The sequence below is a fragment of the Nyctibius grandis genome, chromosome 2, assembly GCF_013368605.1.
Source record: "Nyctibius grandis isolate bNycGra1 chromosome 2, bNycGra1.pri, whole genome shotgun sequence".
In the NCBI taxonomy this organism is placed as follows: Eukaryota; Metazoa; Chordata; class Aves; order Nyctibiiformes; family Nyctibiidae; genus Nyctibius; species Nyctibius grandis.
The window spans coordinates 88,932,001-88,944,370 of NC_090659.1; the positions used below are offsets into that span (position 1 = coordinate 88,932,001).

The 12,370-nt window shown below is 42.5% G+C and overlaps 1 protein-coding gene across 1 annotated transcript in view; it reads right to left on the minus strand.

Annotated features, from left to right (window-relative positions):
- The window catches only part of PCDH17 (protocadherin 17), a 91,276-nt gene extending 81,265 nt beyond the window's left edge, over positions 1–10,011 (minus strand). The window contains exon 1 of the mRNA XM_068395405.1: positions 7,384–10,011. Coding sequence (XP_068251506.1) covers positions 7,384–10,011 — 2,628 coding nt within the window. The remainder of the gene's footprint in view (positions 1–7,383) is intronic.
- Between the last annotated feature and the right edge of the window lie 2,359 nt (positions 10,012–12,370).

A 12,370-nucleotide genomic window follows, 5' to 3' on the forward strand; every position in this document is an offset into this window, starting at 1 on the left:
GAACCCTGGCTAAGATTTATGGCAGGCTGTACACTACTCTATTTCATCTCATCATATCAGCAAAAGCAGCTACAACTAGTTAATCTCCTTGTTGCTCCCTTAAAAACATAACAAATGAAACACTTAAGGAAATTTTCCCCAAAACTATTTTGCCACTCTCTTCCTAGTACGTTTTTCTTTTTCATTTTTTTTTTCTATTTAGGTAAAAGCCTACAGTCCCCTGAGAGTTTCACTTGTTTCCTATATTTTTGAGCCTTTTAGCATTAATTTCACCACTTCTCGCAGCTGAAGTAGAGATACAATTGACAGTATAAAGCTCTCAGGCTATTTGCTGCAAAAATTTGTCCCAACAGCTCTATGCTGACCTTTTGACATCAAAGAATTGCTTCTGTACTTTTGAAGATAAAAACAGAGCTGTGTTTCTACTCCAGCCAACAAATCATTGTTTAAGTTCTTTTCACAGAAAATTCTTACCTGTTAGAAAATACTAATACTAGTGTCAAAATGTCTTTTCTTTATACGTGCAGGCACTGCTCAGTCTTGAACAGGTATCTCAAGACCTCTGCCATGCATCCTATATATTTTCTTCAGAAAGGAAAAAACAACCCATATACATACACTTTTTATGTGTAGAATGAATATCTTGTATAGCAAAACCTAAAACAAGGTATTTTAACTTCTGTAGAAACAACAAAAGAAAGAGAAATCAAGCAGGATCTTTAAAAACATCATGTGTAAATATTACTCAGTATGTTAATGTTTCCTGAGGAGGAAGCTAGTGAAAAGGAATTAAAAATGCTGGGGAAAAAAGAAAAAAAATATTTTTTTTCATTTGAAAACAAAATCTCAACTGGTTTACGGCTAAATGTTGTGACTCAGGAATAAATTATTTTTTAATGACACTTTTGCCTCATTACAGAAGGCAGGTTGTATCTATGCTTTCCTAATACTAAGTAATATTTGTGAATATTTTACATGATAATTTTCCATGTAACAATATTTGCTGAATTTTAAGAATAATTCTATCTTATGCACACTTGGAAAAATATACGAAAACATGTGAAAATGTATGTTCAGCAGTATGTTCAATGGAGTCTCTGATTTCTTCTTTCAGCTGCCCACCTGATTATGTTACAATTCACATCATAGTTACAAAATCTTCTAAATTCCAGTCTCCTTAATTGTTTGTAAAGAAGCTGTAAGAAAACATCACCAAAAGCTGAAATATAAAGATAAAGGGCCAAATCATACTATTCTTAGCTGCACCCTGTAAGGCTCTTAGTCACAATTTACTCTTGAACCACTGAAATCATTGATGAAGTCAAAATTATGCTATTGACTGAAATATGAGTAAGAACAGGCCTTTTTGTCTACGTGGGTAAGGATAACAGAAACCTGACCAAATCTATTGCTAAAAGGTAACTCTTGAAAGGATCAGCGATCAAAATTCATGTGGATTTTCCCATTTAAGATTAGGCAGTGACAGTGAGCACTAAGATGAGGAAAGCTCAGACAACTTTAAGAGCTGTTGAGAGCTGTGATCCAATAAATCCTGCATGACTTACTTCATGTCTTTTATTTTAACTGCACTAATTTTCTTCAACTCTTATGCTTTATAAAACAGCAAGTTCTACGGAGACATTATTATTCTTAGTTTATTGGTTAATGAGAATTTCTGTTCTGGCAATATCATTTTCTTTCTCATGATATCAGTGTTCTACTTCAGACTCTTAAATTGTCTTTTTCTCTGTCTATTATGTTTATTGTTCTATATTGCAGCGTTTCATCTCGGAAAGTTCTTTAGATCTCATATGGACCTATATATCAGGAATGATCATTTTGAAATAATAGTGCTATAAACAATATGGGCAAGGAGCTCAAGATCAAGACCAGAGCAGACGTAACAAAAAACAGGAGCCCAGTTCTGCTTCCTCTGCCTATTTCAGCAGCCAGGCCAGATGTCATAGTGAGCAGTATGTTGCCAGATCCGGTCCTAAAATATATGTACTCTGTGTCACAGTACTATACAGTGTATCTTGATGAAAAATGAAATAATGTTTCATGAAAATATAGAAAAGATCCTGTCATGAAATTCTTACACAGACGACTCTGGTATTGACTTCATCGAATAAGTAAAACTAAAGCTACAGAATGACGCAACACAAAATCATACTATCTGCAGACTGTACTTACACAATGCAAACACTCACAGCAGTTATTTTGTAAGACATCTAACCTTGTAAAACACTGTAAAAACTACCATAATGTAACTTAGCCAGGTAGTACTGAAGTTTCAATTGATGACAATTTAGTGTCCTTAGATACAGTCCTAGAATATGCAGCTGTGAAATTTTGAGAATATATTATAGAGTACAAACCTGCAAACTTGCAAATGTGTAGGACTGCCCCAGTATCCTCTTGGTGCAAAATGTTACTTCTACTAGCTCTAGTGAGAGATAATGATATTCCTCATTTGCAGTAGAAGACATAGAAATAAAAAGAATGAATACCTTTGTTTTCAGATAGGGATTTAAACCACTGAGAACAAATGCAACTTCTGTGAGGAAAGCTGCTTCTCCTTATATTGCAGCAGCTGCAGACTTCTTTTTGCAATCTTGAAATTTCTGAGCTGAAGTTTCTCAAAGTAAAGCGTGGAATAGTAAATCCAAAGACAGAGCAGCCCTAATATAGCTTATGTTTTTTGTTTCCCCTGAAGACTCTCTCTTCTTAGGTACTATTAGACACCTAGCAATGAAGCTGCACTGGGACTTGACAGTAATCTGTTGACACATCATAAACATCAGGTGCCTGAAGTATTAAGAATGATCTGTACTTTATCTTAAAATGCTATAGGACTGCCTAGTACAGCAGCTACAGTGATTTCCAGCTTGAGAGCTACTTGCAACAGTCATTCTTTTTTAGCTGTTGTTTAGCAAAACCTGTGACCACTGTTTTCTTTATTCACTCTGATCTCATTCCTGATATATTTACAAACCTCTCCAAGTTACACCACAAGGATAATAATAAAAAATAATCTCTAGGATGACTGACACTCCTTGCATATGTAGATAGTTTTCTACACTACTATTACGTCACTTTGTCAAACCTATTTCTAGAACCTATTTGTTTAAAGAAACTATTTTTTTCCCTTTGTCCATCCACTCTTTAATCTGTTGGAAACCTACAAGAAGAAATTGCAACTTGTTCACCTAGGGAAAGGCGAACTGATTAACTCAAAACTTTTTGGTAGGAGAGATATGAATGTATATGTGTACGTTTTTACATGATATTTCTTTTCCTAATGTCTACTCCTCAAAATAAGGTAGAATCCTGTTTCTCTTAATCAGGTGAGTACATCAACTTGATTTACTCACCAGAATGAGACAAACAGAATTTGCCCAGTAGTCTTTAAGGTCTAGAGTGAACAGAAATCTTCTTTCAGCCATGTAGAGTTTCCATTTTCTCCTACTCTCCTCTTTTTTCTTCCCAATAAAAATTGGTAGTTTGGACCTTAAGTGATTCAAAGATCACACAGAATTTTTAATCTGGCAATGAGAATTGTATAGCACTGGCCTATATTTAAATATTTTTAACTGACTTGTGTTTGAAAGCACTGTTTATGAAGTATGTTTAGAATATGATTGCTGAAGTTAAAAGCAATGAACCATGCTAAAGTGTAGCTATCCTGACTTCCCAGTATGTTACTAAACACTGTTCTTCATCCACATCAACCTCATGTGCGCATCATATCACAAATGGTCTATTTTCAGAGGCCCTAAGCACTTGCAGGTCTCTTGCGCCAATAAAAGCTGGATCTTTGGCTATCCATCCAAAATATTTTCAGTTATTTAATTTTTGTGATTCTGAAGAAGTTCATCAATTCATATAAGTAACACATGAAACCATGGCATATAGCTGGATGCTATAAGGTAGTGAGTAAACAGACAAGTTGTTAAACTGTGTGACTAATGTGTAACAGAAGTCACTTAAAGAGAGGTAAGATTACACTGCTGTTACACACATCAGGCAATATTTTCTTCAACTGCTGGTCATTTTGGGTCAATGTGAAACCCCTAGTCGCTAAGTAACACTTTACTCCACAGGTACTCATTGATGTAAATTGGGCTATCTGTAGAATAAAATACTATTAATGAGAAATGATGGAAACATAAAGCCTGTTGACTTTATTAGCTCTTACTGTGCAGCAAAAAAAGTGTTATGCACTCCTAATAAGAGTGAGAAAATTTGGATCTTACTGAGAAAGAAATTATTTATTTGATTTTAAATATTTATAGACTCAATTGGATGTACTAAGTAATAATATAATATTTAATATATGTGCATATATCCATGGAGATATATATACGTACATATACACTTATAAAGTTTTGATAACAGGCTCCTGACAGAGAGTTCTGCCATTAAACACTTGCCGAGACAACGAGAGTAAAGAAAAGCTGTTCCATTGTATGAATTATATAGTGTGAGATTATCGTGGCTCAGTAATATATCTGGAAAAACTAAAGTGAATATTCGCTAGAGAACACTTACACAATGGTTTACCTTTCCCTTACTGAGGTAATGAAGAAAACTGCTTTTCTTAATTGACTAATGAAAGGAGATGATAAAGCAGCTGTTTGGATTCTCTATCTTTTTTTTTTGCGCTGGCTATACCTTTCATTCCTAACTAACCGTGCAATTTACTTTTCCAGACACAGATTTCCTGGAGTGATTAAGAATATAGCAGATCCAGAGAGAGGGCTGATCCTTTATTATTTCTCCCTAAGTTTGCAGTTTGAATTTTACATGAGGCCGAAGCACAGGACCAGACACAAAGTAGTATCTGCATTCTAAATGCTAATTTCATATAAAATTTACTCCAGGGATATGGAGATGGAAAATATAAAATGTATTTTAGTAATGAAAAATTATAGTGAAGAGGATCTGATTTTCTCATTTAGCTTCTTTAAGTCTGGGCCTTTCCTAAATAGAAACCAACTACTCTGTTTCATACTGTGCATTTGTTTTGTTAATACAACTACAAAATATAGTATCAATAAGTACGTTTGAACAGGTTGTTCACTAGGGAAAAATGAATGTTTCCTAATCTACTGTCTGGAACATCTAAACATCCAAAAGACTCTGCGTAGATGTTCAGGGAAAGCAAAAACAATACTAGATATACCAGTATATGCTATGAGGAGTTACGGTTAACAATTCCCACAGTTGTCATAACACAAACTGTTACAGAAACCACAACACACCTTTTTAAGGGAGGAAATTCCTCTTTTAGCTTTATATAGATCTCAAAAAAAATCATGATTGATATTATACAGTGAACACTGTAAAAAAAGGAAGCATATTTTCCATAGGGATTTTACACTACAATTGAAAATTTACTACTCAGTAGCATCGATACATCAATTAATTGCTTTATATAGACATTACATGGTTGTAGGAAAGTATAATTTTCTGTCTTTTAGTAGTTATTACACTTGTCAGTAGGAAAAAAAAAGTGTTGTTTTTTTTTAGCATTCTGACAACTCCATTCTACAGTAAAAAAGTTGACATTACTTAAACAAGTGTCATTGAAAGTTATTTGTTTTTCAAAGCATGAATTATAAATCAAATTATCTTCAGTTGTCCCCTAACCTAAACTCTTTCTTGAAGTGTCACTTTTTGTTAAAATCAGTTTCAGATTTTAAGTAGTGCTCCACTCACCTAATTGATAGCAACACAAATTCATGATAGGCATAAAATGAAATTGTTTCTGTGACACAACTCAATAGTGGGTTGAGGATTAGTTCACAGTGACCTTGTACAAAGAGCCTTTTTAATTTTTTTTTCTTTCTTTCTTTATTCCAGTTATAAATATTCAATTTACAGGCCATCAGTTACAGAAATTTTCGTTACTTAACCTGCCAATTACCGATGGCCACTTCTATTTAGTTTAAAACATTAGATGCAGCTGGCAACTAGAACATTCGATATTCACAGACTGCAGGGTATGATAACTCAGAGGTATTATGAATTTTCTTTTGGTACATCAAGTGTCTACAGTGCAACTTTTTTCCCACTAGCTGCATATACAAAATGAGTCTGTGTCACTTCTGATACACTCAGCTCATTCCCCTATGACTGAGAACAGCATATTAGGAGAACCACAGGATAAAACAGATACGACATTTCAAATATATTTTATAGTCATTATCCAGAGCCTGCTTTCAACCCAAACTTTAAAAGTCACTTTGGAACATACCTGTAGCATTTGAACATTAAGCTGCATTAATCATGAGGTAATACTTTAAATTAAATCAACTGGAGCCAAATTCTGCCCTCACCTTCACTCTGAGAGTTCACTGCTCTGGAATACATCTTCTGAATTTGGACTTTAAACTACCTGCTAAAAATTAAGTAATTCTTTGATTAGCACCCTATACCAAATTGTCCAAATTCTGCCATTTCTCACGTTCACAAAAGTCAGTAGAGGACGGTGTGGATATAACTGGCAGCAGAATGCAGCCCAGCTGTAATTTCTAAATGAGCTTTGGTAGAAGACAGAGCATGTAAGTCTTTCGCTATAAAGCAATCAATCACCAATATTGACTCAGGCTACTGGAAATCTGACTAGTTTTGCTGGTTTACGACAAGATGTGAGTTTTGTTAACATTTGGGGGTAGGAGGAAATCACCACATACATTTTGTTTCTGTTTGACTAAGCAGAATTTTCAGCGCTGAAGGTTTGGTTGTTTGTGAGGAGAGGAGGAGGCAATGGGGCCCCAATGATACTGTTCTGCGTCAAAAAAATAAATATTTATGTATATATATTCTAAAGGAGGAAATTAAAAAAATTAAAAACATACATCTTGGAACGATAGCTCATATTTACGTACAGGATTGGAGGGCTATAATACAGTGTTGTAATAGATGTCCTCAGTGTGTAGAGTTTCTCCCACGTTCTGTTAGTTACTGCAGATGACATGACAGCTTCAGAAAAGCCCTCCCCCTTCTCCACCCCAAACCAAAGAGAAGTGAAAGCTGTGGAAGTGCCCACCTCTGTCTGACGGTCTTCTGGGAAAATACCCCTGCATGCCCCAAACGTGCTAAATGTCTGCCTGCACTCTCACATGCACCTCTTTTTCACTGCTGTAACTCTGTTGTTTCAGTGGGCATTTACTTTTGAATCACATGGGAAACACCAGCGTGACAGCAGAACCAGACCCACCAGATGTGGTCTGGTTCTACTTTCATTAAGTCCACCTCTCTTTAGTGACTTGTGTTGGTCCCTTCAGTGGTGCCTTACAGCAGATTTCACTGCAGAAAAAAAGGTAAAGTTAAACCAGCGTCTAAAGTAAGGTCCAGGGTATTCTAAAAGTCTCCTACCTGAATTATGGACATCCGGCTCGGGGGAGCCTCGCTGGCGTTAGTCCCTTGCCCTGTGAAGCTGGTGTGGCAGCCCACATGTCCCTGGGGTACAGTCAGGTTGTTGGAGGCGGGCTTCAGGTACATTACCTCAGACCTGGGAGAGCTGAGGGGCAGGCGGGTTTGGTAGTCAAAGTACATGGGTGAGGTAGCCAGGGATGGGCTGCTCACCACGTTCATGACATTGAGGGGGCCCCGGCTGTCCTCTCCCTCACTGGGTACCAGCATAATGTCATTCTTGCTGATCTTCTTCTTCTTGCCCTTGCCCCCTCCGCTGCCATTGCCTCCTCCTCCCCCGCCACTGCCTCCCCCTCCTCCCAGCTGAGGGTGGCTATACTCAGCAATGCGACAATTATAGGTGCGGATCTCCTTGTTCTCTCGCTTGCACTTCACAGCAATAGTGATCATGGCAGCCAGCAAGATGATGGAGACAGTGCTCAGCGTCACAATCAAGGGAAGCGACAAGTCCCAATGTGGTCGCCGATGCTGCTCGCCATTCACCTGTGGCTCACCAGCCTCAGGCAGGGGCCCCGCCAAGGCCCTGACAATGAGCTTGGCCACAGCAGAAAGGCTGGGCTTGCCATGGTCACTGACTTTTACCACCAGTTCAGCCACAGGGCTGAGTTCCTCCCAGTAGGGGTGCAAGGTGCGTATCTCACCGCTAGTGGGGTCCATCTCAAAGAGGTGCTCCTCATTGCCTTCCACAATCTCATACGTGAGGCGCCCGCTCTCCCCAAAGTCACTGTCCAGGGCGCGGACGGTGCCCACAGGGTAGCCCACCCCAGCATTGCGTGGCACCTGCAGCTCTGCAGTGTCATTGATGAGGGCGGGCAGGACGATGAGGGGTGCATTGTCATTGACATCGAGCACAGTTACACGCACCGTGGCGTTGCTTTCGCGGTGGGGTGAACCTGAGTCTTTGGCCAGCACACGAAACTCAAAGTGCTTTGTCTGCTCGTAGTTGAAGCTCCTCAGGGCGTAGATAGCACCATTGGTGGGGTTGACGGAGACATAGGTGTAGATGGAGACATCTCCCACATGTCCGGGCAGAATGGAGTAAGAGACTGTCCCATTTTGGCCCAGGTCGGGGTCCTGGGCCAAGACGGAGCCCAGGTACTCTCCAGGGATATTGTTCTCAGGCACCTGTAACACATAGAGGTTCTTGCTGAAGCGGGGTGGGTTGTCATTCTCATCGAGGATCCGGACAGAAAATGACTTGGTGGAGTTGAGTGGGGGGTTGCCCCCGTCACGTGCAACGATGGTCACATTGTACTCATCCTGTGCCTCACGGTCCAGGGGCCGGTCAGTGACCACAGTGTAGAAGTTGTCATAGTTCTCCTCTAGGGTGAAAGGGACGGCTCCGGGCCCGCTGCCACTGCCCAGCACCCGGCACTGAAGCTGTCCATTCTTGCCCGAGTCACGGTCAGTGACCCGCACCAGCGCAATGACAGTGCCCGGTGGGGCAGCCTCACTCAGTGCTCCCTGGCGAACGGAGACAAAGCCAATGGTGGGAGCATTGTCATTGCGGTCGATGAGGCGGACAGTGACCTTGCAGTGAGCAGGGATGGGATTGGGCCCTAGGTCCCGAGCCTGGACATCAATCTCAATGAGGCCGCTCTCCTCATAGTCCAGGTTGCCCTTGACACGGATGAGGCCACTCTGTGGGTCAATGCTAAACAGGTCACGGACGCGCTCAGGTGCGTAGCCACTGAAGGAGTAGAGCACCTCTCCATTGGTACCCTCGTCGGCATCGGTGGCATTAAGGTCGATGACGGCCGTGCCCAGTGGTGCATTCTCTGGCAGCTCTACCACGTAGGAGGCTGCCTCAAAGACGGGGCTGTTGTCATTGGAGTCAATGAGGCGCACGTTGATTTGCACTGTGCCCGAGCGTGGTGGGTCGCCACCATCCAGTGCTGTCAGCACCAGGGTGTGGTGGCTCTGCTCCTCACGATCTAATGGCTTCTGTATGACTAGCTCTGGAAACTTCGTGCCATCACCACGGGACTTCACATCGAGGGAAAAGAGGCCGTAGTCATCACGGGTGAGCAGGTAGGTGCGCAGCCCATTGTCCCCGGCATCTGGGTCATGGGCGCTAGTGAGGGGGAAGCGAGTGCCCGGCGCAGCATTTTCTGAGATGTCCATGTCCACCTGGTCAGAGGGAAAAGACGGTGCATTGTCGTTCAGGTCCTGGATCTCCACCTTGATCATGCAGATCTCCTGGTCGTTGGCGAACACCTCGAGGGACAGCTGGCACTTGGCGCTGCGTCGGCACAGCGCCTCGCGGTCGATGCGCTGCTTGGTGTAGAGCAGCCCGCTCTCCCCGTCCACGTCCAGGAGGTGCGGGGCCGAGTTCTCCAGTACCCGGAAACTGGATTTGGGGCTGCGGCCGCCGCCGGGGCCGCCGCCGGGAGCGCCGCGCTCCGCGGGCAGCATCCCGCCTCCCGCCGCGCCCGCCGCCAGCCGCGCATCGCGGCCGATGTTCCCGATGACCGTGCCCGCTCCCTGCTCCTCCGGCACCGAGTAATTCAGGTTCTTCAGCGACAGGGCAGGAGCCCAGCAGAGGAAGAAGCAACAAATGGAAAGGTACATCCCCGAGCGGGGGTGGGGGTGGCAGCAGCTGCAGCGGCGACCAGGGTTGTCCCCGTCTTCTCTGCCTCCCGCGCTGGGTTTGTTCTTCCTCCTCCTCCGTCGTCTCTCTCTTTTTTTTTTTCCTTCTCTCTCCCCACCCCTATATTTTAAGTCCCTGAACCTGTTGCTCTAAAACATCTGCAGAGACACAGGATGAGAGGCAGCAAATGGACCATGTAGCTCAGAGGGAGGGAGCAGTCGGGGGGGCCGGAGGAGGGGGAAGCAGCTTCGGCAGCGTTTCAGCAAGCACTTGCCGTGCTTGCAGTCCTCTCGCAGTTACTTCGGCTGTCCAACTTGGGCAGTGGGAGGATTTCAAAAATCAGAAAATTTGCAAAAGGTCTTCTCCTCCGGGCAGGCGAAGCGTTCCCGATCCTTGATTCCCCGCAGATGTACAAAGGATAATAAAAATAATAACAATAATAAAAAATCGGCGGCAGTGGTTGTTTTTCTAAAAACGATCAAAAATATTTTTTTAAATATGTGTACTTATGTATACATAGGAAAGGGGGGTGGCCACAGGTCTGTAAGCAGGGGTAGAAAAGCTTATTTGCTACTCATCGCTTGTGATGCGATTGATGAAGTGGAAGGGTGGGAGACAGACAGAAGGGGAAAAAAAGTCAGCTTGTTGTTGAAGCCCTCTTCGTGTGCAGTGAGAGGCAGTGAAATGTCTGATTGCACCGCGGGGCTGTTGGTTTTCAGGGAGTGTTTTGCTGCATTTAGAGATCTAATCTTGCATTGCTTGCGGCGGCGAGCTGCATCTCGCTGCCATCGGTATTTCCCCCCTCTCTGTCTCGAACACCCTCACTCTTTCCTTTCCGAATCAGAAGGCGAGAGAATGAGGATTGTAGGGCAAGAGGGGAAAACAAAACACGCAAAAAAAAAAACAAGCAAAAACTAGTGTCCGGATTTGTAGTTTCCTTTCTCTCCCTCTACTACCAGCCTCGCACGCGTCTTTTGTGGGGAAAAAAATTAAGAAACCCACCAGCTGACCGTCATCATTAGCAGTAAATGTATATTTTGAGAGAAATCACAGGCTGTGCTCAATCAGATGCACACTTCTGTTTCTTTAAGACAGGCCAGTAGCCGCCGCCACCACATCCTTTCTCTCCGTGTATCTATGCGTGTGTGCGTATGCGTGTCTGAGGAGCTTCACTTTTCTCGATGCAGTTTAATTCCAGTTTGCTTTTCTCTCTAGCCGAGAGGAAATCAACAGGCAACCCATGGCAGGAAGGCATAGATTTTTTTTTTTTTTAAAAAAAAAAAAAAAGGCGAGCAAGAGAGAGAGAAGGGGGTTGGGGGGAAGAAAGAAAGAAAAGCCACCACACACTCTCTCTCTCTCGCTAAAAGGGAAACAGTCTCTGTATTCACAGGGCTGCGCTGTCAAGTGCCTCTCTTTTCTTTCTATTCAGCATCTCCTTCCAATGACACTGCCGCCTAGTCCTCTTCATTTGGGGGGGGGGGGGGGGGGGGGGGGGGGGGGGAAAGAGGAAAAACAATCCCGGCAATGAATAAAGTGGGAGATCTTTTAATCGACTCATTCACTTATATTAAAACCTATGCAGTTCCCCGATTGGTGTGATGCATTTTTTTGCAGTCCTTTTAAGCTTTAACAGTCTCTCTTGGCATCTCGGTACAGGGGATAAGATCTGATATACCTTTCCCAGCGATACGGCGTGTAGGTAAATATTGGGGAAGGGTAACTAAATTTTATTTCAGGTTCTTTTAACAACCAGAAATAAGTGAACGGCACATCCAGAAATGCAGGTGTTTCAATATGCTGGATGAGTCAGATCCAGTGGAACAAATCACATTCACTATTGCCTCATGTTCCTCCCTTCACAGACATTAGTTGCAGCTTCTTCCTAACGTTTCTCTGACTCAGTCTATAGATACGAAAAAAAAATTAATCGGATTTTTTTTTTTTTTTGGGGTGGGGGGGAAGAGGGGAAGGGGAAAAAAAAAAAAGAGAGAATGCGAGAGGGGAGGGTGTCGGATCCAGCTACACTTTTACTATACCTCTTTCTCCGGGAGACTGAGGATCAGGCAAACAAGGCTGTTATCCACTCACTGGCACAGAGGCGCGTCTGTCTCCTGCTTTGCTGAGTGTTTTTAACCACCTTTCCTCAGTGTTATGTGTGAAATAAATCAGAGATCTTTCATATTAAAAGAAAAAAAAACCACAACCAAAGCATAGGTTTCCAATACATAGCTCACAGATCTAGTTCCGAGTCTCAGTTCTGCACTGTTGTTTTTTTTTTTTCCTCCTTTATTTGAGTCCGGACCCAAAGTACACAGTTAATTCTGCAACCTGTGGTAGAGA